At 45.5% G+C, this 26,687-nt stretch overlaps 1 protein-coding gene across 10 annotated transcripts in view; it reads right to left on the bottom strand.

Annotated features, from left to right (window-relative positions):
• The window catches only part of TAOK3 (TAO kinase 3), a 2,703,337-nt gene that overhangs the window by 151,749 nt on the left and 2,524,901 nt on the right, over nt 1-26,687 (bottom strand). For all 10 annotated transcript variants that reach the window (XM_069619192.1, XM_069619190.1, XM_069619185.1 and 7 more), the window contains 2 exons: nt 10,423-10,662; nt 8,864-9,076 (listed from right to left, as the gene is read on the bottom strand). In XM_069619192.1, the coding sequence (XP_069475293.1) occupies nt 8,864-9,076; nt 10,423-10,662 (453 nt within the window). The remainder of the gene's footprint in view (nt 1-8,863; nt 9,077-10,422; nt 10,663-26,687) is intronic.

Genomic DNA, 26,687 nt, shown 5'->3' with positions numbered 1-26,687 from the left:
TAGCAGAAAGAACAGAAACCATCTGGTTAAAGCCCTTCAAATCAACACCATGAGTCAACGACTGTGGAGTACCACAAGGGTCCTAACTATCACCACTGTACTTCAACATCTACCAAAATGCACTAATCAGAATCTTCAAAAAATAAAAAAATCACATGCTACAACTATGCAGATGACACTCAAATCATCTACAAAATCGGAAACAATCAAGTCGATCACTCAACACTAATCGAGTGTCTAAAAGAAGTCTTTAATTGGATGAATGCCAACAACTTGAGAATCAAGCCAGGAAAGACAGAAATTGTGATTATATCCAAAAATCAAGAGAATAACACCTATATTCCAAGGCCAACGGAAATGGGAACCACACCAATTCCATCTAAGATAGTAAAAAAAGCTTGGAGTCCTGATGGACAACACCCTCACCTTAGAACCACAAATAAACGCAATAATCAAGAAATGCTTCTTCCTCCTTCAGACGGCAAGAAGAATCTTACCTTTCCTCTCCTTCACCCACAAAACATTTGCAATCGTCACCCTAATCATGTCAAGAATCGACTATGCAAACAGCCTCTATCTCGGGATACCAGAATACCTCCTGAAGAAACTACAACGGATCCAAACTGCAGCAGCCAGACTCCTCCTCAAACTATCCAGAGAAACCACATCACTCCAGCCCTAAAAACACTGCACTGGCTCCCAGTAAAACATCGCATCACCTTCAAAACAATGTACATAACACACAGAGCAATCAGCGGACAAGGAGCTAAATTCCTGCAAAAGAAACTAACAATCTACAAGCCAACAAGACTCCTCAGATCAAGCAACGAAATCCGTCTGGAAGAAAAACCATACCTTAAGAAAAAACTTGGTGGCTCCTCCTTCTCCCACTTGGAAGCTGGAACAACATCCCGAAAGAAATAAGAAACACTAAAGACCACCTACAATTCAGAAAAGTAATACAAAAAAATCCTGGCTCTTCAACATCACATATGCAAAGTGAAAAACTAAAACCACCAAACGTGAAACACAATGAAAGGGATGACAAATCTAGGACGACAATGACAACTCCTAGAACCAAATAAAGAAACCCTCACTACAACAAGAGAGACGACACCCATAAGGACAGAATCCAGCGTCCCTTGCCAACTCCCAGCGAACAACCATCACCCGCTTGATAAATGCTACTATAGATCATACCTGTATAAAGTTGGGTGAACATTAGCACTTGCCACACTAATTAAGCCGTGGATACTGGCAGGGGCAAGGACCAAAGAGAGTTGTGAGTGAAGGCAGACGCCGTCCCTGGACATAAGTGCAAGCGATAGAATTGCGACATACCAAAGGGGGTAGCAGTGGTAACATGAATGAGCAACCGAATAAGATGATGAATGCTGAGCAGGCATCAACACATGGAGGGAGTAAACCTGGGCTTACCGATCCCGCCCTCCTCCTAGATTAGGAAAGCTTTCTGGACTAGACTGCAAGGGATGCACAATAGCCTGCCCGCCTCGCATACAAACAGGGGCCACTTAGGCAGCCGGTTGCCCAAATTGGGCAAGGTTATGCAAATGAAAGGATCCCATATTGGAAAGGGATCGTAATGTCGTACAGCCCCTGAGCTGGACATAGACACAGAGATGTCCACACACACCACTTCATTAGAAATACGGAAATTCAGCGCCTCACTTCAAGACAGGAAGGCTAACTAACTAACCAACCCACTAACATACACCTCTCCATACACCTCTAAAATTCTAACCAAACACAAACTTACAACTCAACAATCCGCACAAACTTCACTACACTGCAACAACAAAACAAAGCACACACAGACCCGCACAACAGCAAACAACGTCTTCCGACAGTATAACACCCCAAGCCCAGCCAACAGAATTCCGGGCTGAGGCCGCCAACAGCACATCACTGCTCTCTTGCACTTCTCCAGCTTCCCCACTAACTCCACCCCATCCCTCCTTTCTTTCAGAACCGCCAGAGCACCACTCCGGTGGTGATAGCGCGCGGTACAAATATCCTTTAACATTAACATACTAGCTCCGTGATTGACTACCTTATTCAACTCCTTTATGTCTACAGGAACCATCACGAAATCAATGGCAGAGTCCCTAACAATTCCCGTCCATAAACCAGGGAAAGACCCCGAGCTCCCACCCTAATACAGACCGATAACTTTAATGAATAACGATGGGAAAATATTCTCGAAGGTGTTAGAGACTAGGTTAAAAAAAAAAAAGAAAACACAGCTCCCAGATATAGTAGCCCAAGACCAAACTGGATTCATACCAGGGAGGGGGACACACGATAATATTAGGTGCACCATAAACCTAATAGAGAGACGCAGGCAGGCTGGGGGAAGGCACACTGGTCATTTCATTGGATGCCCACAAGGCATTTGATTTGGTGGACTGGGGCTACATCAGGAATGTGCTATCACATTTAGGTTTTGGCCCGAACTTCATTAAACGGACGATGGCTAATTATCAAGCCCCTACCACACAGCTACGGGTCAATAGTAACAGATCAGAAGTGATACATATTTCCAGGGGTACGAGGCAGGGCTGTCCCCTATCGCCACTGGTCTTTGCCTTATCCATGGAGCCATCCGCTAACAGGTTCCGGCAAAACCCAGAGATAAAGGGGCTCGCGGTGGGGGCTATACGCAGACGATGTGCTAGTAACCACGACCAAGCCAAACATCTCTCTAGGAAGAGATCGAGGAATTCAGTTGGGTGTGCGGGTTTAGGGTGAATCTAGATAAATCGGTGGCAATGGCAACTAAATTGACAAAGACATAAAAGGCATAACTTAGTCCAGCACTCCCAAACCCCTGGGCAGTCTCTGCGATCGGATACCTGGGGGTTCAGATTCCCAGGGACATCTCCCGTAAACATCAGAGCAACTTCCCTCAACTGCTCAGCTAGTTCAGGCGCAATCTAGAGCACTGGAAAACACAAGAAATGTCCTGGTTCAGGCAAATAGCCGCAGTGAAAATGAATCTGATCCCTAGGCTACTTTACCACTACACTGTGCTCCCGGTACACATCCCAGAAAACTAGTCACTCTCCCTTCAGAGAAACATACAAAAATGTATCTGGAGGGTGGGGGGTGGGGGGAGGGACCCAGAATAGCAAAGAAAATCATGCTCTGTGGGAGGGCTCTGGGTGGCTTTGGTTCCCGGATGTGTCAAGATACGCATTAGCAGCGCAGCTATCCCATGCCTTTTCGTGAGTTCGATTAACAGACCAACCGCTCTGGAGACAAATAGAGGAGGCTTGGTACCCTGTCCCCATGGCTGATCTCCCACACTTGCCCCTTGCAGCAACAATGAACACTGCACAAAAGTGGAAAGCAGCAGCTAGGAAATGGGGTTGCAGGGGCACGCTAGGTCCACTCACGCCATTTGGAACAACCCGGAATTCACGCCGGGAATCCCCCCACACGGATTTGCAGCATGGCAGGAGGGAGGGCTACAAAAACTATCAGATTTCCTAGAGGAGGGCTCCCTGATAACCTTTGAGAAGTGTAAAGAAAAATTCAAGGTTTCAGAAAACAGTGAGGTTCCATTATGCCCAACTACGACATTGGGTCTCATACAAAAAAGGTGGCAAGAGGTCTGATGGCACTGGAAACAACCCTTTTATCAGCTCCCCCTAAGGGGAAAATATCCACACTTTACTGCCTTCTGGACAGAACGGACCCCTCCAAAAAAGAAGGTATTGGGGAGAGGTGATGGATCACATTAAAGCAATCACTGGTTTAGCAATCCCGTGGGATCCTGGAATAATTCTTTTGTTGGAAACTGAGGGAGTGGTATTCCCACTCTCCGGGCATCTGGCTCGCCTGTGCACACACCTTTTGCTGACGCGAAAATAGCAATGGCCAGGTTATGGAAGAATTCAGATGGCCTCTCGGTCCCGCTCAGGTTGTCAAAATGTTGGGAAATCGTAGTGGAAGAGAAGATAATGGCGATCCACTCTGGTAATCTGAACACTTTCTTGAACACCTGGGCACCCTTTATGGACTACTCTGGAAAGTACCCCAGACTCACCAGAAGACCCCCGCTAACGCGCTGGCTCCAGGGCTGAGCGAACTGTAATTCCAATGGGAAGGGTAATGGGGAATCAAAGACTTTGCACCCTGAGGAGGACCTATGGAGCACCACTCCCCCTAATGTCCCTTGCAGAATGAAATTTGTTGTTGTCCCTGTTTGACAATCTGTGATATAGATACATGCCATGTTGATGTCAGTGTACTCTGTTGCTGAATTGTTTAATAAAGTGTATTGTTGAAAAAAAACATCTATATCCTGTCAGTACAAACTCCACGGTTTGAAATTACTGCACCTGTGGCAATACGACCCAGTGGGACTCTAAGATGTTCTCCACAGTGAATCCTCAATGTTGGCATGGGTGTGGGAACAGAACCAATTATTGGCACATGTGGTGGGGATGCCCAAAGGTCCAGGTGTATTGGGCTGAGGTCTTTACATGGATCAAGGACACAGGTGGAGTGAATGTGTGATTGACCCAATGTTGGTACTTTTTGGTTTGGATAAGAGAGGGGGGTGGTTTGGATAAGAGGGGGGGGAACAGTGGCACACCCTTCCCTCCATGGTTCATTTTATGCTTCTAGCAGCTAGAGCGTGCCTTGCAAGACATTGGAAGAGGAGGAGTCACCCAACCATAAAGGAATGGTCTGATACAGCAAGGGACATATACCTCATGGAAAAGTTCAGACATAGGGGTGGAATGGCAGCAATTTAGGGACACCATTGGGTAGAGATAATCGGTAACAAGGGTACCCAGTATGACCAGGCTCGGCCCCGGCAGAAGCAAGAGCAACCACAGGACATACATTGAATTCTAATTGAGCTTACTTGATCACTGGAGCTGTTTGTTTTAAGTCAGAAATTCCACGTATAATGGGAAGTGTTTGAAGGAGGATTGGCGGGAGGGTACAGGAGAGGGCTGGGGGATCAGAAAAAATGTAAGTTCCAGTGTTTGAATCACTTGCAGAGGGTTTGCACCCTCCAGTTGGTTTGTACCTTGCTATGTTTTCTTGAAACCAATACAATTTTATTTACAAAAAAAAAGTCTCTGTGCCTAGCTGCCAGGTCCGATACCGTCCGTCAGAAAAAAGGACTGAGGTGAGGCGCCGGAGGGGAGGTCCTCGGGGGAGGGGAGATGCCATTCCTATGCCTGGGGCTGCGCCCCGCGCCCTATACTAAATTTAAAGGGGAAGCTCAATTATTCGATGTCAAAGGTTCCAGTACCGTCCCCATGTTGGGGGACACTGACAAGGATGGAGTAAAGGGGACGGGGCGTATGAGCATAGAATATATGAACACTAACATGGGTTGTGTTAGTGGATATTTTCAAAACAAGCAAGAGGAGCATGCGACTTTGAGCATGTAGACTAACGCTAATGTACATTTTTAGTCGTTTCCAGCTACATCCTTTAGGAGGCAACACACGCTCAATCATGTTGTACGGTGTTACACTAGACCTTTTACATAGGTTTTACTTTGGAGATTGTGGAGTTTTCTTATGGTAGTTTGCAGGGATCTTTTTTTAAGAGGTGTCTAATAAGGGAAAGGTGGCTGAAACAAATACATTACAGAGAACTAGCAGAAGAGGGTTGAATGTGAGCTTGCAGGAGAATAATCTAATTCCTGGTATACCCCAGAGTTATTAGAATTACGTAAGAAACGCCAGGTAGAACTGTTGTGGCAAATAAATCCTCTGGACACTCTGAAAGGTGATTTCAACAAAATTGCCAAGCTCTATAAACTGGCAATTATATCAGCCAAATCCAAGTCCTACAAAACTACAATCTCCAATTCCAGCTCAGACACCAGAGAGAATTTCACCATCTTCAAGGACTCGAGACGTCTGCGCCCCTCCCCGCACCCTTCATCAAGGATCAAGCTTGGTGCATTAGCAATCAATGCAATTAAATGATTAACAATCAGCAATGCTCAATAAAAATCGACATGCTGAACACTTAAATCCAAAACAATCAAGCCAACCTCCACAAACACCCCTTCATCTTAGCCCCCAACCCCATCCTCTGACCTGCCAGAGCACTCGACCCACCAGTTTCACTTTAAAGGGACCTCAATAAAAGAAGTCCTAGCCATCATCAAAAGCCTAAAACCTTCCAGGTGTAAATGATATGTATGCCCTACCTCTATTATCAAAGATTGCTCAAAGTCTCTAGCCTGGCTCATCACCTCATTCATATGCGCCTCCTTCTCAACAAGCACTGTGCCTGCCAGCCTCAGGAAGCCTGGGTACTCCCCCTTCTAAATAAAACATCCTTAGACCCCACTATTCCCATCAATTAGAGGCCCATCACTACTGTCCCCTTCCTGCTGAAAATCCTAGATTGGGCGGCCTATATAGAAACCAACCACATCCTCGGCATGAGGCAGTCCGGGTTCCGTTCAGGCCACGGCATGGAATAAGCCCTGCTAGACCTAAAAAACGGATGATGAGATCATGGATAACGGTAAGCCTGTTCTCCTCCTCCTGGATCTGTCCGCAGCATTCGGCCTGGTCAATCAAAAAATACTGTGCCACCATTTCACTACCGCTGCCAGCTTCCCTCCCGATGGCTACCGCCTGGATCACCTCCTTTCTGGAAGGAGGAGTCATGAGAGTATTTGCAGAAAATGCCAGTGCGTCTCCATTCCCTGTACCATCCAGGGTACCTCTGGGATCATGCATATCCAAAACGCTCTACAACATCTTCACAAGGCCCCTTTCTGACATCCTGGAATCCCACGGCATAGCCTACACCAACTATGCCGACGAGACCCAGATTCCACTCCCACTCACAGAAAACTACAAGGAAGACTCTGAAATCCTAATGACACCTACTACACTATTCAGGCTTGGGTGGCAGCTAACCACTGGTGCCTTAATGGGGACAAAACTGAAATCCTTCTAGTTGGACCCTGCAGTAATAAAAGAATGTAGTAGCCAATACACAGCATTCCACATTGATAACATCCTAATCCCAGTCTCATTGTTGGTAAAAACCCTAAGTGTTTATCTCGATGCCACGCTCTCCATGTCCCACCAAGTGAGCACTATTGCATCCTCAACCCCCAAAGTCTTAAATGCTTCAAGACCTTTCCTCTACAAAGACAGCTGCCTAACAATTGCCCGAGCAATTAACGGCTCGAGGCTAGACTACTGTAACGCTCTGTTCGCAGGCACTTCTCCCAGAAACCTGCAGAAACTACAATTGATACAAAACAATGCCCTGTGAGCAGCACTTAACATTCCAAAAAAAAAGAACACATCTTAGCCGCCAGAAAAGCCGCTCAATGGCTGCCTATCCGTGAATGCATCATGCTCAAAAAACTGTACATCACCCATAAAAGCCTTTCCAACACTGTCCCCCCCTACCTTCCTCAAACAATTACTAAAGCCTATTCTACCAGACCCTCCAGGACGCCATATGCTCACAGCCTTCTCTTACCTAAAGTCAGAAGAACAAAAGCTGGAGGCTCAAGCTGCCCTTACATCGCAGTCAAACATGGGAATGCCCTCGCACCCTCACTCAGAGCAGAACAATCATAATGGGTTTTCCGCAGAGCTCTAAAGACTCACCTGTTTGAATAGACATCCATGCTTTCTCTCCGTCATTGAATCCCTGTACAATTTACCTAATTATGTACAATTTACCTAATTAGTATGTTAGAACGTGCTCATGTAACCAGCGCCTGTTTGCCCTCGGGTTGTTTGCACGCTTTATTAAATAAATAAAATACACACATAATAGTTTTAGGGAAGCAAGTAAAACAGTGTTAAAAAGGATCTTTTAAAAAGATGGAGGTTTTGTGAAAAACTGTAGCTTGCCATAATACAGAGCTTTTAGGAGGGTGGTGGTACAGGTTGCATTTAGGGTTGTGGTTTCATGAAAGCTTGTAGAAGGCAGTTCCAAGTGGCTGTTGTTTGAAGCGCACAGGAAGAAGTTACGCAGGTGCTTTTAGACTGGTGTTACATGTTAGCATCTACAAATGTTTTATATAGAGGATGTAGGAAGACACAAGATTTTGCAGAATGATGTTGCAAGAAAGCTTATGAGAGGACATTACACAGAATTGTATTGGAAGATTACACTGTGGGATGATGCAGGAGGATTGATACATTGGCTCCTGTACAAGGCAGTTGCAGATAAGCACGTAGGGAGAAGTTACACCAAGGACTGCAAGGAAGATATTACACAAGAGCGTGCAGGGGTAATGCACACAATCTCACAGAAAGATTACAAGTGGTCCTGAAAAGAATGTTACACGTGGTCTTGTGAGGGGATGTTACACAAGGTTACGGAAGATGATGCCACTATACAGCTTGTAGGAGGAAGACACCTGTGATATTGTGAGAGGATGTCATATGTGGACTTGTAAGCTGATGCTATATTAGATCTTGTGCTAGAAGGTATACCGCTTTTAAGTGGGTGATTTACTGCAAGGTTTTATGAGTGGTGCTTTTAAGACGGTTAGCACTATGACAATGTCTAGGAAGTTAATTCATTGGCTATTTGTTTGTTTGGAGAGTGAAGTAGAATTAAAGTTTAAATATGTCAGAACATTACTTAATAGAGTGTGGAATCACTAAATAAAATTTCAGCTGTGGAGCTGTGTGAACACTTCTGTAAGTTGTCGGCATGGAACTGTAGTAATGAGTTACACGGGAGCTTTCTGCAGGGTCTCGGATAGGAGCATTATGAAGGTGTAGGAGGATGGATGAAAACGAGTTCATAAAACGATAAAAAAAGCAAGATTGTGGAGACAGGAGTGTGAGCAGGACAATGACGGCACATTTCTTACCGCCTGGGAAGCCATCATTTCGTTGATGCTCTGTTCGTACTGCTCAGCCAGGATGGCCAGCTTCCTCGTCTGCTCGTCCTTCAGAGACTTCAGGATGGCTTTGTGCTCACTCTTGGGAGAAACCTCCAGCTGGTGATTTTTCAGTGCCTTGTACTGCTTTGTCTGGACCTTGCAAGTGTCTTGGAACTGCTTCTTTATTTGCATTTCCATTGCCTGTCAATATGTGGGAGACTTTGATTATTAAGGTACCTGGCGCTCTTCACTGCTTGAAAGAATACGCCGAACCAAGACAAAATAGAATTTCAGTATGATGTGGATACACCCAGTGATATGAATAACATTACACCTGATTACACGGCTGATGACGTATTATACATGAAGAACCCAAGTAGATTTCTTTAAATGGGGTAAATTGCAGCTTTTGAATAATATTGAATGGTTTATTGCCATCACTCAAGCAAATATTCCTTTCACCTGTGCTGGCTCCTAGAGAGGTCTAGGTCCAATTTATTGTGATCATGGCAAGTCTACAAACACATGCACGTAAATGCACCAGATAACCATAGAAAGCACCTATTAACTTTATTAAGGACAACATTGTTTCCAGTGCATATACCTTCCTAATTTTCTATGGTACAAATCCCCAACTTTGGAATTCACTATGAGAGTTTTGAAGGAACATGCCTGAGTGCACTACTCCTAAAATACACCAAAGTGATATTTGCAAAAGGCCTCTGTGCAACAAAGATTATTTTCAGACTTGGCATCCAGATTTGTGGGAATGATAACTCTACCGCAAGTTTTGATTTAAGCAATATGCAAATCACATTTCTTTAGTTAAAGGACTCCAATGCCTTACTAAGAACATAATAAAGCTGCTGAATGCGATAACTTTATGCCATAACCCTAAATATGACAAAAACCATGGATATGCAAAGTCTTGCTGAACAGTCATAGCAAGTAATGGGTTCAGCAATGATACTGGGAATGCAAAATGAGGGGAGGGCACTGTTGGAAAATGTTTTTATCATTTGTTAGTTTCAGTTAAGATGAATATTCCACTATGTGATGCTTAATGTAATGGCTAGGATTTCTACTGACAATATGTAATGTTTCTCAGTAGAGTTAAGTTCTTAAATTCATAGACAGGTCAACTGCTTGAACAGGATGGCAAACAGTTAATCCTAATCTCATCTATAACATTTAACGCACTAAGCATGCAGTGGAAACAACATTCACATTCTCCGAAAGGGTGATGTGAACATAAAGCTTGGTCCTTATAAAATGTCGGATTAAGTTTTGGCAGATACATTAGTTTTCCAAACTTCTGCAATTAGCATCTCTATAAGAGCACATAAAGCTCAAGACATTTCACAAGGTCCTTGCCAGCCTTGTTGCAACCACAGGGCTGCAGCAATACTCCACTCATACATAAACATTTGTCTTTAGAAGGGATTGAGCTAGATGTTTCAATTAAATAAAGCCTATACGCTAAGCAGTCCAGAATCATCTGTGCTTTTGTGCAGTGTGTGGCCAGCTGCCGAAAGGTAATCTCATACCTTGAGATTTTTGGGCTGCTGCCTGAGCTCCAGAACGTGCTTGCGGTGCAGCTCCCTTTCTCTCCGCTTGTTATACTCTAGCTGGTTTTCCAGCTCTGTCTGGTGCTGGAGGCGGATTAGATCCATGCGCAGCTTCTGCAGTGTGTGCAGCTGCCGGTACTCCAGTTCCCGCGTCGACTCATCGTGCCGGATCAGCATGGCATGCTCCATTTCCTTTTGCGTACGCTTCTTGTTCAAATCCTGACAGATGTGCAGGTAAACAAAACACACGTTTATGCGTTAGAATTAGTGCAATCAAGAATGGTTACTACTCGACTCAAGCAAGCAATCCGGTTTGAGAAAACGTCATCTTACAGGTGCTGGTAATCCCACAGTACATTTTTCATGTGAAATGTATCCTTGCTAAATGTGTACATTATTCAGAATTTGACTTAAGAATTTCTTGATGTGGTTTCATTTGTACTGATGTGCATGGATTCAGAAATGCTTTCTGAAATTATCTTATAACCAATGCTTTACTCCCTTATATTTTTACTGTAGAGACTCCGAACCTAATTTAAGACCATGATGAAATAATCGCATGCCCTAGCCATTCCCTGTTCACCCCCTACAATTCAACACTGGAGTGATGAAGCAATTGAAAGTTTAAGAAGCACGCAAACAAGGAAGTTTGGTATAATTCCACTAAATCCTACCAAATACTGTTCAAATGGTAATTTTGCAGAGAACACATTAAAAGTAGCCCAAGTAGCTGTGCTGCAGAACATGATATAGAGAATGATGGCGTGTTAAAAGTCTGGTAAATTAACATTAAAGTACCTTAAACTGCCATTTGTATATATTACTTTTTATTTCTTAATTGGTTAAATTGGATGCTGTTCATCATTTCATCACAAGGTGTTTGTTAGGGTCTACCTGCTCTAATCAGCTTACAAGTGTAGGCTGTGGTAGATGCCAGAGAGTTTAGTTGTTTGGTAAAGGACATTGTTGCATCAAGGTAGAAGCCCAGAGTTTTTACCTCTTTGGAGACGTAGGTGTTATTACCGTCAATAATGAAGGAGGCATATTCATGCCTTAGTTTGGTAATATTGCAAGGGGAGCCAAGGATTATCAACTCTGTCTTGTCATCATTCAGGCATAGGACTTGAGTGGCCACCCATGCCTGAATGATGAGATAGATTCTATTCACCAATGCCAGGTCCCTACCATGATCACCGGAAAGCGGGAGGAGAATCTGAGTGTCATCTGCGTAATTCGTGTAGGTGACACCCAGAAGGTCTAGATTATCGAACAGTGGCTTGGTGAATATATTGTAGAGGGTGGGGGACACGCAAGAAACTTGAGGGACCCCACACATGATAGGGGTAGGATCCGCAGCTGCAGATGGTGGGAATACTCTGCTAGTTCTTTCACTCAAGAATGATTCTATCCACTTAACAGCGCTAGTGGAGAAGTGGGCTGCTGTATTTAAGTGCCTACAGAGGACCTTATGATCTGCCAGGTCGAATGCAGCTGAGAGATCGGGTAGCAGCAATAGTGCTGCTTTTCCTTGATCTCTCAGCTCATCAATCTGAGTCTTCAGGTCTATCAGTGCAGTCTCCGTCCCATGTATGGACGGAATCCTGACTGTCGGACCCCTAGGAGTTTGTGCTGTTGGAGGTGTTTCTGAATCTGTAAGTATGCAATTTTATCTAGAATTTTGAGCAAACATGGTACTGTTGTGATAGGGCGGTAATTGGTGGCGATAAGTGGGTCTAAAGTTTGCTTCTTGAGAAGCGGGAGCACCCATTATTGTTTGAGATTGGCTGGGACGGTGCTGGAAGCAAAGGACGCATTGAACAATTTAGAGATAAAAGGGGAGAGGTCTCTTGCAGCTTCTTTTATGATGTGCGCTGGACAGATGTCTCCTTTACAATTAGACGGTTTGAGAGAGAGGATGGTTTTTTCCACTTCGAGGATGGTTGTTTTAGTGAAGCAGAATGTAGTAGTTGGGTCAGTGATATTTGCATTAGGTAGAGAGTGGTAGTTAGAAGGTTGAGATATGTTCAAACAGTCTTACTTGTTTTTTGTTTTAGTTTGGAGAGTGTTGATTTTGTTGGTTAGTGCTTGTTGTATCTCTGAGCACCAATTCTTGTCTTTAATGCAGATATCGGGTGGAGAGATAGGGGACTCTAATTCTTTGAGGATTGTGAATAGTTCTTTCATACTAGACTAAGAGTGCACTATCCGTTCATTATAGGAGTTTCTTTTAGCCTGGCAGATTTCTTTTTTATAGAGTGATGCAGTGGATGCTAGCTTCTTTTTGTTCTCAAGGGAGGGGCAGAGGCACCTGTCAGTTTCACATTTTCTTTTTAATAGTCTCAGATCCTTTAACTGAGGCGTGAACCACTTGTTGAGGTGTAGTTTGGCTTTACTAGCTCTCAGTTTAAGGGGGTCGACTTTGTCCAAGGTGGAGAGCATAATCTTATTATATTCTTGTACCATGGTACTACGGTCAGTATTGTCTAGCAAATAGTTTAGGGTAGGTAGAATATTAGGGATCACACTGTCCACTGTTATATTCTTTTTTAGCCTAGTCAGACAGGGTGGCGCTTCATGGAGAGCTACGAGTTTCTGTCTGGTAGTGGAGAGTGCCAAGGACACGAGCAAATGGTCAGTCCAAGATAAAGGGGAAATAGAGGTAATGGTGGCTGCGCAATTGTAGTCTCGGCTACCCAATCCAAGGTTCTGCCCTTGATATGAGTGGGAGCGTTCACCTTTTGTGCTAGTCCTAGTGCATTGAGGGAGTTTGCTATTTGCACTGCCTGTTTGTCTGAAGGATCATTCAGTCCTAAATTAAAATCACCAAGTAGCAAAACTTGGGAAGTGTGTTTGAGATTGCTATCCATTGGGTTGTGCAGGTCCTCTTCAAATGTGCCAATAGGACCAGGGGGTCTGTAGACCACATGCATGGTGAGAGATTGGGAGTTTTTTAGTGGTAGCTTGATAAAGAGGGATTGACAGGATTGCAGGTCATGTGGGGCTACCAATCTTAAAGATAAGCTTTCTCTGGATATAATAGCTGTTCCCCCGCCTCGGGAGCCATCTCTGTCTTGTCTAAGAATAGTGTATCCTTCTGGGATGGCTAACATGAGTTCCGGTCCTGCAGCCTTATGTAACCATGATTCGGTTATGGCAAGGAAATCTAGGCTATCTTCTGTGATTAGGTCGGCTATGTCGATAACATGAGCCACCAGTGACTTAGCGTTGAGGAGCGCTCCTTCAAGGGGTTGATCATCTTCTTTAATTGTGGTTAGGCAAGTGGTGGGGGTGTTGGGGGCTGATGGCTTGGAGATGAGTAAGGGAGTCTGAGTATCAGTAATGCTGCAAGTGGATAGGGTGGCGGCCTGTTTGGCACTAATAGTTGTCGTGGTGTGGTGGCAATTGGTTTTCTTGTTGGCAGGTGGTAGCGATCTGGTCAGAGGCTCATAGATTTTAGGCAGTCTGCTATGTAATTTAAGACTTCTAATGTACGTGGTGCAAGGGGTCATAGTGTAGGGCTGGTAGTTCGAATCACTTGGCTTGGGTGCCATGTTAGTGGACGTATGAAGGAGTGATTTCTTCTCAGCTGGGCAGGTAGCGTTAGGGTAGACTGCTGAACTGATGAGCAGATGAAGAAAGATAAGTAGCATGAGGATAAATAGGGTGCAGCGACCTGGCATGTAAGTAGTGAGAGGTGGGTCGCAAACCAGAATGGGCACACTTTGGCTGTATGGGCCTGTAGCCCGAAGGTGGCTCCTTACCATTCAACTAGGGAGGAAGCCGTAGCCTTGGGTTGCCGAACACAATTTGATTGAGTATGCTGGTCTGGGCCTTGCACAGCCAACACACTCCGGGCTTGAGTGGGCTGGCAGGTCTGTTCAAGAAGGGCAAGGCAGTAGGTGTCTCTCCAGAAAGACTTCATAACTTTGGACTCTTGGGATGGCGCTTGTGGTGTTTCCCAACCTCTACTCCGGGAAACTTCTTCACTAACTCTCTGCAGTGTACGCTCCCTGTCACCCAGTGAGACTGCACCATCTTGTCAGAAGCCTTACCCGAGTTTTGCCCTGGACCAAATTGGCATTGGAACCTCCTTGATCTTGATGACATCTGACGCCTGTGCTCCTCCTACCTCCTCCACCACCGATGTAAAAGGTCTGAGTCCTCTACTCCCCAACAACTCTCCTCCTCCTGACAGATCTCTATTCCCTCCAAATTCCTCCACTCCTTAAAATCTCTCCTCCTTTTGAAGCAACTCTCTCCTCCTTGAGCCTCCTCTAGATTCTCAATCCAACATCCAGGGTCTCTCCTCCTTCTCTTCTCTCTCTTGTATTTATTTATTTGTATAGCGCACCAAGCCCTCAGGCATCTGGGCGCATTACTTAGGTTACACAGGTACATAGTTACATTGTCATTGTACATAAGCAGAAGGGAACATACAGAACAATATAGAAAAATAGTATACAGTCAAGATTATGTACATATGAGAAGTTGTATCAACAAGGTGCAATAATAGCAACATGCTGCAGAGAGAATATACACAGCTAGGCTAGACAGGTTGGTAGTGGGTTACTCAGTTTCCTGGGAGGTGAGCCAGTTTTTTGCTTTGATTCTGAATGTTGTATTCAAACTGTGGGGCACGACCCCCTAGGGGTCCGCGGGTGCATCCCTGGGGGGCCCTGAGAGCTCAGCATGAAATAATGAAATATTTTTTTTAAAAAAAAATAATACTTTTTTTTTTTTTTTAGATTGGAAGAAATGGGCAGGGGTGGCTCACATGGTCGGGCTGAAGCATGAAACTGTCTCAGGCAACAATGAAAAAGTGGCCCACAGTTGTAAATGGATATTCATTCTTTTAGGCTCAGACTGAGCCTCATTACAACTATGGCGGTATGGTAACAACGGTGCCGGTAAGCTACCGGCACCGTTGCTACCGTTCCGCCATAGTAAGAGTTGTGCTCACGGGTGCCTGACAGCCCGCCAGGTCTGACCTGGCAGGCTGTACGGCACCCGCGAGCACAGTTCATCGGATGCACTGGCATCGTTATTAACGGTGCCGGTGCATCCAAGCTCCCCATTCCCTATGGGGCTCAAATGGGAATGGGGATCTACCGGTACCGGCACCCACAAAAGGGCAATTATCAGGTCTGCCTAACTCAGCATGACCTGGTAATTGCCCATTCGTGGGTGCCGGACCCGGATGCAACTCCGGCGGCAACCGTGCCGGTTTTACCGGCACAGCTACCGCCAGAGTTGTAATGAAGCCCACTGTTTCAATAGTACCCAAGGGGGTGCTTTGTGTTAAAATGTAAGTAAATTGTGATATATTCAGCAACAATGGTCAAAATTACTAACTGCATAGTTAAGTAACTCATCAAACTGGTCCACATTGGCCAAAATGGTGGCCCATTTTGACTGGCCCACACCAGCATTTTATATTTTTAGTACAGGCATTGCCCTATAGGCCTGTCCGAGCCTGGCGACTCATCCATAATGGCGAGGAGGCGCCCACCCAGTGGCCCCTCACCCATTATGGAGGAGCTAAGGAGCCAGCCCAGTCAAACAGTGAGCACTCTCTTGGCTGCTTTTTCCAGCTAATGGAGCGCTCCTAGGCTGCTGAACTGTCAAAGGGAAACACTATTTCCCTTTGACAGTTCAGTTTAGTTCCCCTGCCGCACATGCTCACTGAGCCATGCAAGTGCTGAGGTGTTTTGCTTTGCCAGCATTTCATAGCCCTGGAGCAGGCCGTTTCAGCACCCACATGCAGGCCAATGCAGAAGGTACGTTTATGTTCATTGTTTTTATTTAAACATGTGTATGGATGCGTGTATGCTTATGTTATGAGTGAGTGTATGGTGATGGATGCTCATGTGAATGATAGAGTGATTGCTGTATGAATGTGCAGCGCCTTTCATACACACAAAAACATGTTGATTTTGTTAGGACCAGTGGGGCCCAGGTATCTTTTTACTGGACATCTATCATTCAAAACCCTCTGCATTGTCAACAAGGCTTTCTTTCTTTCTACCTTCAGCTACCCCTCCGCAAATACCTCCCCTCACGAGCTCTTCGCTCCTCTACCTCCAACTCCCTCAGGGTCAACGTTTTTCAAAGAAACGAGCTGGGGGTAGATCTCTGTCTTCAGCTGGGGCCTCCCTCTGGAACAGCCGTCCTGCCACTCTAAAACTTGAGGAGAACCATCTTCGGTTCCGGAAGCACCTCAAGACCTTCCTCTTTTCTTCTGCCTTCGCGCCCCCTCTCCCCTGCTGATCTGTTCTCTCTTGGCACCGTGCACCTGGCCACACTCTGGGCCCAGGTACCTGCTCACCCTGCCACCCTCCCGCACTGCCTCCGGGCCACCCCTTGCACTGGGGTCTGTATCTGTACCCATACATCCCCCCCTTTTTCTTCCTGCACTTATCAGACCTACCCTGTCTGCTGCCTTAAACCTAGCACTTGCAAATTGCTAGCTGAACTACCACTGTTTGTTGCCTTTAGTATTTATTTATTGTTATTTATATATTTCTCCTCTGCTTCCCACTTTCCACTTCTCCCCCCTTCCATGCACTTTTCCCCTCCCCCTCTCCCATGCACTTGCACGTTCTCAATGTCACTGGGCATAGTAAGATCACTGTTTTATTCTCCTCTGTTCCCCTCCCCTCCCTTGCCTTGTCACGCTCTGAAACACTTGTGTACGAGCGCGATAGAAATAAAATATCAATATCAATTCCTGCTCCCTGAGCCCCCCAGCACCAATTGCAAACTGTTTGGCTATTTACCCATTTTTTTGTTAAAAGTATGCTCTACAATGCAACATTTTAACCCATTATTTTAAAAAAATTCACAGGGGGAAAACCCCCACGAACACCCCTTTATTGGTTCGGGCTCCCTAACTATGCTCAGTCGCAATGGCATTTTTGGGGGAAATAGTTATGTCCCTCCACTTAAAAAAAATCACCAGCCGCCGGGATGGGGGGAACCCAGGGACTATGGTGGGAGCATAATGGGCAGGAACCATGGGATAGTGGTGGGAGCAGAGTGGGGAGAGCCCAGGGTGTGTGATGGGGTGGGGAGAGACCAGCGACTGGGTAGGAGTGGGATGAGGGAGCCCAGCGACTGATGGGAGCAGATGACGGCGCGCAATATACTGTTCATTTGGCATTTCTGGGGGGTCCCGACCTGCCCAAATTTTGCTCAGGGGGGCCCCAGCCAAATAAGTTTGAAGACCACTAGGCTAGAGGGTAAGGAGTTTCACATTTTGGAAGCAAGGACGGGGAAGCTGCTGCCTCCAGATTTGTGTCTGTTATATCTTGGCATTGAGAGACGGTTCAGTTGCGCTGACCTAGTCGGTTGGTTGGATTGCCTTCTGGCGGATTTGCACGCAAGGTAGTTCGGTGCTGAGTTGGTTAAGCACTTATGCGTGAGGGTCAAAGTTTTAAGTGAGATTCTGTTAGTCATTGAAAGCCAACAGGAGTAACGTCTTGTTTCGGAAATGTGATGAGATCTGGGTATGTTGAAGGCCGCTCTCAGGGCATTATTTTGAAGGACCTGAAGTTCATTCAAATTGCGTTTGCTGGTGCCTAGGTAGCGTGCGTTACAGTAATCCAATTTGAATAATATAAGCACTCTCGCTAGTGTGGAGCAGCTTGCTGGTGAGAGGAAGGGTCTTCATGAGTTTAGAAGCTTACAAGTGTATGTTGTGGCTGAGGCAGTAGTGTTCACTTGTTTCATTAGGGTGAGAGTGGAATGAAGATAAACACCAAGCGTCTTGACATTTTTAGAAACCGGGATATTTATGCCGCCTATGGTGAAGGATTTGAAGGTCTAGTCTAGTTTGTTTAAATTAGCTTGTGAGCCGACTCGTAGCAATTCGGTCTTTTCATCATTGAGGCAGAGGCCATGAGTGGCCATCCATGCTTGAATGATGAGATAGATTTTGCTTAGTAGTTTGGAATTATTATGGTGGTTGCCCGATATGGGGATGACGACCTGGGTGTCATCCAATTAGTTAGTGTAGGTGACACCCAGGTGATCCAAATCATCGAACAGCGGCTTGATAAATATATTACAGAGTGTTGGCGACACACACGACCCTTGTAGAACTCCGCACGTCACTGGTGCTGGATCGGCCGATGCTGCGGGAGAGAAGACTCTCATTGTTCGTTTGTCTAGAAATGATTGAACCCAGGCGGTGGCTTTCTCAGAGAAGTGGGCTGCAGAGGTGAGGTGGTTGCAAATGACTTTGTGGCTGACAAGGTCAAACGCAGCTGATAAGTCTAGCAAGAGGAGGAGGGTTATGTTGCCTTTTTCCTTTTGGTCATCGGTCTGCGTTTTAAGGTCAATCAGAGCAGTTTCCGTCCCATGTCTGGGTCTGAACCCAGACTGTCGCAGGCCTAAGAGGTTATTTGTTTCGAGATGAGTCTGTATTTGCAAGTAGGCTGCCCTGTCCAGAATTTTCAGCAAGAATGGCACCGTGATGATAGGCCTATAATTAGGGATGTCAGGGTCTAGGTTAGGTTTTTTTTAAGAGTGGGCAGACCCAGGCATCTTTTAGGTTGGTAGGTACTGCGCTTGTCTCAAAGGAGGGATTTATAAAGGAGGTGATGGCTGGTGTCAGTTCTTTTGCTGCGTCTTTAATGATAGTTGCAGGACAATAGTCGCCCTGGCAACGAGATGGTTTTAGGCGAAAGATTATTTTCTCCACTTCAGGGATGGATAAGGGTGTGAATTTGAAAGGGATGCGATGTTTCCCCGTTAGATTTTTAGGTTTTGGAAGGCTTGTGTCAGGACTAATGTTTAGTTTTTTCTTTTCCATTTTAGATTGTAGCAGCGATATTTTGTCAAGTAAAGCTGCTTCTATTTTGGAGCACCATGTTTTGTCTTTGGTGCAGGTCTCAGTAGGGGGGGTAGGTGATTCCAACTCTCTGAGAATTTAGAATAATTCTTTAGTGCCAGATTTGGCGTTAGAGATTCTGTTGTTAAAGGATTCACTTTTGGAATTTAGGATGGCTTGTTTGTATTCCTTTGCAGATTTTAAGAAGGTGTTTCTATTGGAGGCAGAGGGTGATTTTTCCAATACGATTCTGCCTTTCTTTTGTTATCACGTAAGATTTTATGGCTGGGGGGTGAACCAATTGTTGAGGTGCACTAGCGGTTTGGCTTTCTGTGCTTTCAACGGAGCAATAGCGTCTATGGCTTGGTGAAGCGTCTGGTTGTAGAAGTTCACAAAGGTGGATGGGTCTGTTTCAGTTTTGGAGTAGTTTAGGATTGGTTGTAGGAATGGACATATATTTTTTAGTGTAATGTTTTTGTTATTTCTTGTTATTGCTGGAGGAGGTAGGACTTTGGCTATGTGAGGTTGTGCGCCAGATTGTATGGTGAACATTATGGCATGGTGGTCCGTCCAAGCACAAGGTGAGTTGGACATGATGTTACTTTCGCAGCTGAAGTCGGCGATCCAATCAAGGATTCTGGTCTTTGTTATGCGTAGGTTTAGTGACGCGATGGGAAAAACGTAGTTTAGAGAAAGAGTTTGCTAAAGTCTTGGCAGCGGTATCATTAGGGTCTAGGAAGCCATGGTCGAGGTCGCCTAGTAGCATGATTTGGGAGTTAGGTTTGGAATCGGTTGCTAGGAGTTGTAACATGTCTTCAAATGAGGATATGGGACCAGGTGGCTTGTAAACCAAATTCATTTTCAAAGTGCGTGTGGCTGAGAATGGGAGTTTCAGTGAGAGCAGTTCCACAGATGGGAGAGGGTGGTGGGGAAGAGATCTTAGGCCGAGGGCAGTCTTGCAAATGACAGAGATGCTGCTGCCTTTGGATGTTTCTCTGTCAAGTCTTATAATCGTGTAGTTGTCTGGAATGGGTAGTGCGAGTGAAGGGCCTGCTGCGGAATGCAGCCAGGTTTCTGTCACGGCGAGGAAGTCAAGTTGATTGGAAGTGATGAGGTCATCCACGTCTAAGGCGTGTGCTGTCAGAGATCCGACATTGATAAGTGCTCCTTTGATCAAGGTGGTCTTGTTGCTAGGCATGGTAAGGTTGGCTATGGTCTTGGTAAGGGTAGGAGCCAGGGGTTGTGGGAGTCTTGTAAGGCTTCCGTATTTTACTAGTTAATGTTATGGCCTTGATTGGCGATTTGCTGGTGTGGGAATGAAGGTAGTATAATTTGAGTCTAGATGTTAGTCTAAGGTTTCTAGTGGTTAAGGAGCAAGGTTGATTGGGCGTTGGTCTCGAGGCATAGCGTTGGATCCAGAGGGCAGGTGAGAGAGTATTGGTGCTTTTAGCTGAAGTTGGAGGTTGGAACGGTTGTGGAGTTAGTAACTGTGTAGGAGCTATTGCGTCATGTCGAGGTAAAGGAGCCGCCATGGCTATGGAGACTGTGCTCTTGATGAAGGGCAGGGAATGGTTAGATGCCATGCTAGTGTCGTACTCCGTCTTGCAGGGAGTGAAGGCTAGGGATAGTGAGATAAAGAGGGTCGGTATGGACAAGTTGAGGATAGTAAATGGCGACCACTTCTGTTTGGGGCTAAGGTTATGCATAGGCATGGTTAGCTAAGCTTGGTCTTAATAATAGGCATGGTGCCTCCCTGCTACTCTAAAACTTGAGGAGAACCATCTCCGGTTCCGGAAGCACCTCAAGACCTTCCTTTTTTCTTCTGCCTTCGCTTCCCCTCTTCCCTGCTGATCTGTTCTCTCTTGGCACTGTGCACCTGGCCACCCTCTGTCTTTTGGGCCCAGGTACCTGCTCATCCTGCCACCCTCCCGCACTGCCTCTGGGCCCCCCCTTGCACTGGGGTCTGTATCTGTACCCATACAGCCCCCCCTTTTTCTTCCTGCACTTATCAGAACTATCCTGTCTGCTGCCTTAAACCTAGCACTTGCAAATTGCTGGCTGCATTACCACTGTTTGTTGCCTTTATTATTTATTTATTGTTATTTATCTGTTTCTCCTCTGCTTCGCACTTTCGACCTCTCCCCCTTCCATGCACTTTTCCCCTCCCCCCTCTGCCATGCACTTGCGCGTTCTCAATGTCACTGGGCCTAGTAAGATCTCTGTTTTGTTCTCCCCTGTTCCCCTCCCTTGCCTTGTCGCGCTCTGAAACACTTGTGTACGAGCGCGATAGAAATAAAATATCAATCAATCAAATTGATTCTGGCAAATAGGCAGGGTGCACACTCAATTAACACTAGTACATAGGCAGGATGCACAATCAATTATTACTGGCACATACGCACAGGGTGCGCACGCAATGAACACTAGCACATAGGGAGGGTGCACAATCAGTTAATATCATCACATAGGTAGTGTGCAATCAGTTGATACTGGTACATGGGCGAGGTGTAGTCAGAAAATGCAGGTAGGGTGTGGCATCTAAATATACTGGCGGATAGGCAGCTGCACAATCAGATAATATCAACACAAAGGCAAATTGTTGGTGCATAAACATAGGTGCATGAGCAGTTATTGATGGCAGAAGGCAAGAAGTGCCCATTGTGCAGTGAGTGGTGGCTCAGGGCAGAGGCAAAGTACACGCCGTATAGAATGCGCATTGGGTGGGCGTCACTGTTCGAAGTGTGCTGGTACCAATTGTGATGATTCGCTAGAATGGAGTGCAGCGCGCTGAATGATTGCAGCAGAAGAACAGATTGTGGGCGTTGGTAGTGCGAGGTTAAACCTGGCTGTAGACACCGTGAATATGATTATGGTATAATGCTTACCACAAAGATAGAAGCGGTCGTCAAGCGATCATTTGACAGTAGTGAATGCAGAGTTGGCTTCAAACTGGACAAGCCCCTATGGCCCTTTCGGCCCGGACAGGCTCAGACAGGGATGGCCTTGTGTTAGGGTGGCCTTAGGCGTAGGGGGACGGGGGTAGCTTTCGCCTTCCGGTTCCCCTCCTGGCCTATCAAAGCAATGTTGTAGCACATTGCTAGGCAACCAGATCTAAACAAAATTGTACACTCGTGTGGGCGCCCATCTTAAGGTCCTCGTGGCTTTTTGCGGTGGTCCATGGAGTCACGGCTCCACGTGGGGAAATCCTGTTATGAGGCCAGGTAGGTTTGGGCAGTAGTGGTTCAGCAGAAGTGGGGGCACGCTGCTTGGGTGTTATAAAGCCTTGGAATCGTTTCCTAGCTGCTCCTGCAGCACACGCGGCTTCGCCTCAGAATCCTAGCTGATCTTGTAGCTCACGCAAGACTCTTGTCTCTCTCTAACAAACTCTTTCCTACAACTCCTTTTCAAACTCTCAACACTGCCAGATTAAGCCGACTGTAGGCTCTCTTCGCCCCTGGCAGGGGTCCATGGTTCTCACAGACATTAAGGACACCTCTGTATTGAGGCATGTGCTGGTTGGTGACAGGGTTGTGGTGATGTGGGCTGGTGCTGTTACATGAGGACTGCCGCCATCTTAAATTTCAGAAGGGCCATGGCAATATGGAGTCCCATTACCCTCGCCTAGAAACCCTGCTGTCATTCTCTGCAAGAGACTCCTCTCATAGCATGTGAATCTGGAGTTAAAAAATCTCTTGGTAAGTAGAGAAGGATGTTTGCTACCGATAGATTTCCCTTGTTGAATGGAATTGCAGCTCTGTTATCCCTTTGTCCCAGACTAGTGAGTTTAGTTCTCTGTCTGCACATACTGCATTAATGACCGTCTCATTGTTCAGATGCAACTTTGTAACCATGGGGCTCCCGCATGCCGTGCAGAAGAGAAAAATATATTTAATTGCTCGTCTGGGAATATGAAGTATTAACACAATTCTCTCTTAAAAGTAGAAGCTTGCCTTCCTAGGATGGAGTTTTTGGTTTGGCCAAGGAGCTTTCCTGGCTCTCTGAAAGTATTCCCTTTATAGGAAGGAGCGTATCTACAGGTTATGGGCAATATCCTTATCCCCTTCTGGTCAATGATAAGGGCAGAGGTAGTGAAGGGAGTGTGTGTGCCTCTGTGATTACACTCTTTATGGTCTTGCCAACCAGTAGGGCTGGTAGCAGGGTTTACCTTCCTGTGACTGCCCATGAATTAATGCAGGGACACAATGAGGGTGGTTTGGGGATCCCTCATATACCTCCGCCAGTGGCAGAATCCACTAGCCCAGGATGGCACCCAGTTTTAATCATCCCACTGTGAGTTCCCAAGGACAGACAAGAGACTTTTTGTGACAATTATTACTTAAGAATGGCTGAGGAGGCAGGAGAGATGTTAAATTATCTCATTCCACCCTGCCCATGCACCCTACTGTACACTTGAATTCTCTCTCCCGCCATCTCCGACTGCTCTTACCGCAAAGCAATGCATTCCCACCTGCCCTACCTCAATCTGACCCCCATAAGTAAAGTAAAAACATTGTAGTTTCCAATGGTTTCCAATCAACTAGCTAATGGATTGTTGGCAGCTGCTCTTAGCAAGCATCTGTGTTTGTGGAAGTTTTGGGGTTGGGGTTAGTGTTTGGATATGGCCAAGACTGCAGCTATACTAGTTGACCAATTACAGACTACAGTACAGCGCATACCTGAAATCATCAAAACATGCCCTAGCATTACCTTTTTTTAAAAAAAGTTTTGGCTATTAGGTGGTGCATAAGCACCATCTATAAATCAAAAGTATTGCCTTGGAGCAGAGTTAGGAGGGAGACCACATGCAACCAAGGTCACTGCTTGTGGGTGTTATATGGTAATGTACCTATCCATTAACTACCCATGCCATTCTAATACCTTTAGTCATTCCCAACCACTACCTACCCCTCACCAAACAAAAAACATCCTCCCGAGATCTCATTGAGCTAGCGCTATCAAGCAGTAACATAAAAGTGTGGTCTGCCATTGAGTAGGACCACTTGTATAGCCCATACTGTGTAGCTGAATTGCTTCTTGGCAGTGGTGTCCCTGTGCAGGCTAGTGAGAAAATGGTTTAATTGCAGCTGTAAACGTGCTGCAAGTGTTATAAAATGTCTTCACCAAGTGTGCCCTCAAACACTTGTTTTATAGCTGTTCTTTGCATTTGAAGTCCTGTTAAAAACAAGCACTGAAAAAGGCTAGAGTTTTGGCTTGTGCATTGACATTAAATAGGCATTTGTCAGGCGCGGCTATGATGTTCCCAGGTAACCGCACCCTTAAACACCTGTTGCCCTCTTATGGCCAGGTAGTATAATTATGGCATTGCATAGCAAATGCCTATCCCATGCCTACACATAAGCAAACACTATTGGATAACCAGCATTGTCAATGGCAAGGGATCACTGGTGTTCCAGTCTGAAATCTCAAAGTCGCAGTTTGCAGACCCTTATACAAAAAAGTGAAAACTCATTTTACTAATGTTTATTTTTGTTTTATAAAAGTGTGAATGCAAAGCGAAACAGAAACAAGTGTGGAGAGGCAAGGAACTTTGCCTACTATGGTAAGATGCATAGCAATTGTCATTTTGTAGCGGTATGTATCGCACATAGTGGGCTAGGATGATGCTTATCTACACGTTTACTGACTTAATGGTCACAGTGTTGGTTGTGAAGCAGTGAGAGTGTTTACCTCCAGTGGCAAGAAAGCCAGTGGAGCAGGGTTGGACTCTCGCCTTCACCGACGACTTTTGGAATTGGCCATTTATAAAATTGAGTTTGGTGCTTTTGTTTTGATGTCTTCAAGCAATTAAAACACCAAAACTATATAGAAAACAGAATACAAATATGAGTTGCAACTTTCCGTACTTTATGTGTACACACGTACACCCACACACACATCTGGAGCAGCATGCACCAATGGATTGAAATAATGTCTCCAGCTATCAGAAAACGCATGTTGAGAACTGCTTGAAACCAATGCCTTTTTCGGTTTTGGGTAAACTAATAAGTTATAATAGTGTCTCTCTATTGAGACATCCTACTTGTAATGTTAACTAGCGTTTGGGCTGCATTTGTTCAATTACAGTACTTTTACATTTTGGTGGCTCTGTTGGTTGAGACGTTAACCTCCTGCAGCTTGCTTACCTCTGCTCACACCTTGACCCGTTTAACAAGGAACAGAGTTGCAGTCAGGTGAACGGCTTGGGGAGAAGAGGTGAGTGCGAGGATGGCAGCTTCAGCATAAAAAAAAGTACTGTGCACTTTTTAACACACTCGTATGTGTCATCATTCGCTAGGGCAAAACATTTTGCATGGTCAGCATGGTTTCAGTCTAGCGTCACAACATGGAGAGGTGCAGTTACTTTCTTTTTCTGCATATCGTGACAAAACAAATAAAATAAAGCAGCGGTCACTAGACGAGACAATAGGTCTCACACTGGGAGAAAGATGCATGGTTTGTCTGCCTGGATTACAACTGCTGATCACATGTGGTGCATGTTATGTTAAAATGTTTTTATACTGTGCCAAATCAACACCGTATTGGTTTCTGAGGACCTATGCTTGTCTGTGGAGTAGCATACTGTTCCCCACTAGGGGCATCTAGGCCTTCTCCACATGACTCGCTTCCAGATCTCGAATGGCTAACTCAGGCCCCCATCTACAAAGACTACCTGAGCCATGTAAGTCTTGCAACAAAAACACAGAAGCTTTTTTTCACCTTTCTTTCTTTCCTTGCTAGGTCACAATCCTTTACATTCATCTTCACACGCTTATTCCTTCTGCCTGTTCGTCTTGTGACGATGTCGCTCTCCTACATCACATATTGGTCTGCTACTGTGCACCCTCCACTTTTCTGCTGCATTGAAGTGTTCTGTAAATTTGAATCTAGGTGTGTTCTGCCATTTTGCATTGCATGTATGTGCATTCTGAAAATTTTGAAACTAGGTGTGCGTTTTTAAAAACTCTACACTCCCTTTTTTGCAATGCATCTGTGTGCCCTCCGGGTAGTATCTTGCGCCCTTTTTGGCAGCTAGACCGCTGGGTGAGTTTGTGTTTGTACCGTGCAGTCTCTCCTTCTATCCTCCAACCTCCACCCCAATGGCACTCACAATCTCCCCTATCTATTCTAACTGCTATACTATCACCTATCCCCTCTCTTGCCCTATCTATTCTAACTGCTAAACTATCACCTATCCTCTCTCTAAGTCTGGAAGAAAAAAGTACAAAAAAGATTTACTGGCCACTACTCCTGGTCTACACATGGCAGACACCTAAGTCAGCGCAACTTCCAGACAGATTGTCACTGATATCCTCTTTTCTGTCCGCTCTCCAGATCTTTGGACTCCTCATCTGACCTCTACTCTCTCTCCTTGCTCATCCTCCCCCGTTGTTGGTGGAACTAGATGGGAAGTACT

The sequence above is a fragment of the Ambystoma mexicanum genome, chromosome 10, assembly GCF_040938575.1.
Source record: "Ambystoma mexicanum isolate Mex_15411 chromosome 10, UKY_AmexF1_1, whole genome shotgun sequence".
Taxonomy (NCBI): domain Eukaryota; kingdom Metazoa; phylum Chordata; class Amphibia; order Caudata; family Ambystomatidae; genus Ambystoma; species Ambystoma mexicanum.
The sequence above is the reverse complement of the archived record's forward strand: the minus strand, read 5'-3'. Positions and strand labels throughout refer to the sequence as shown.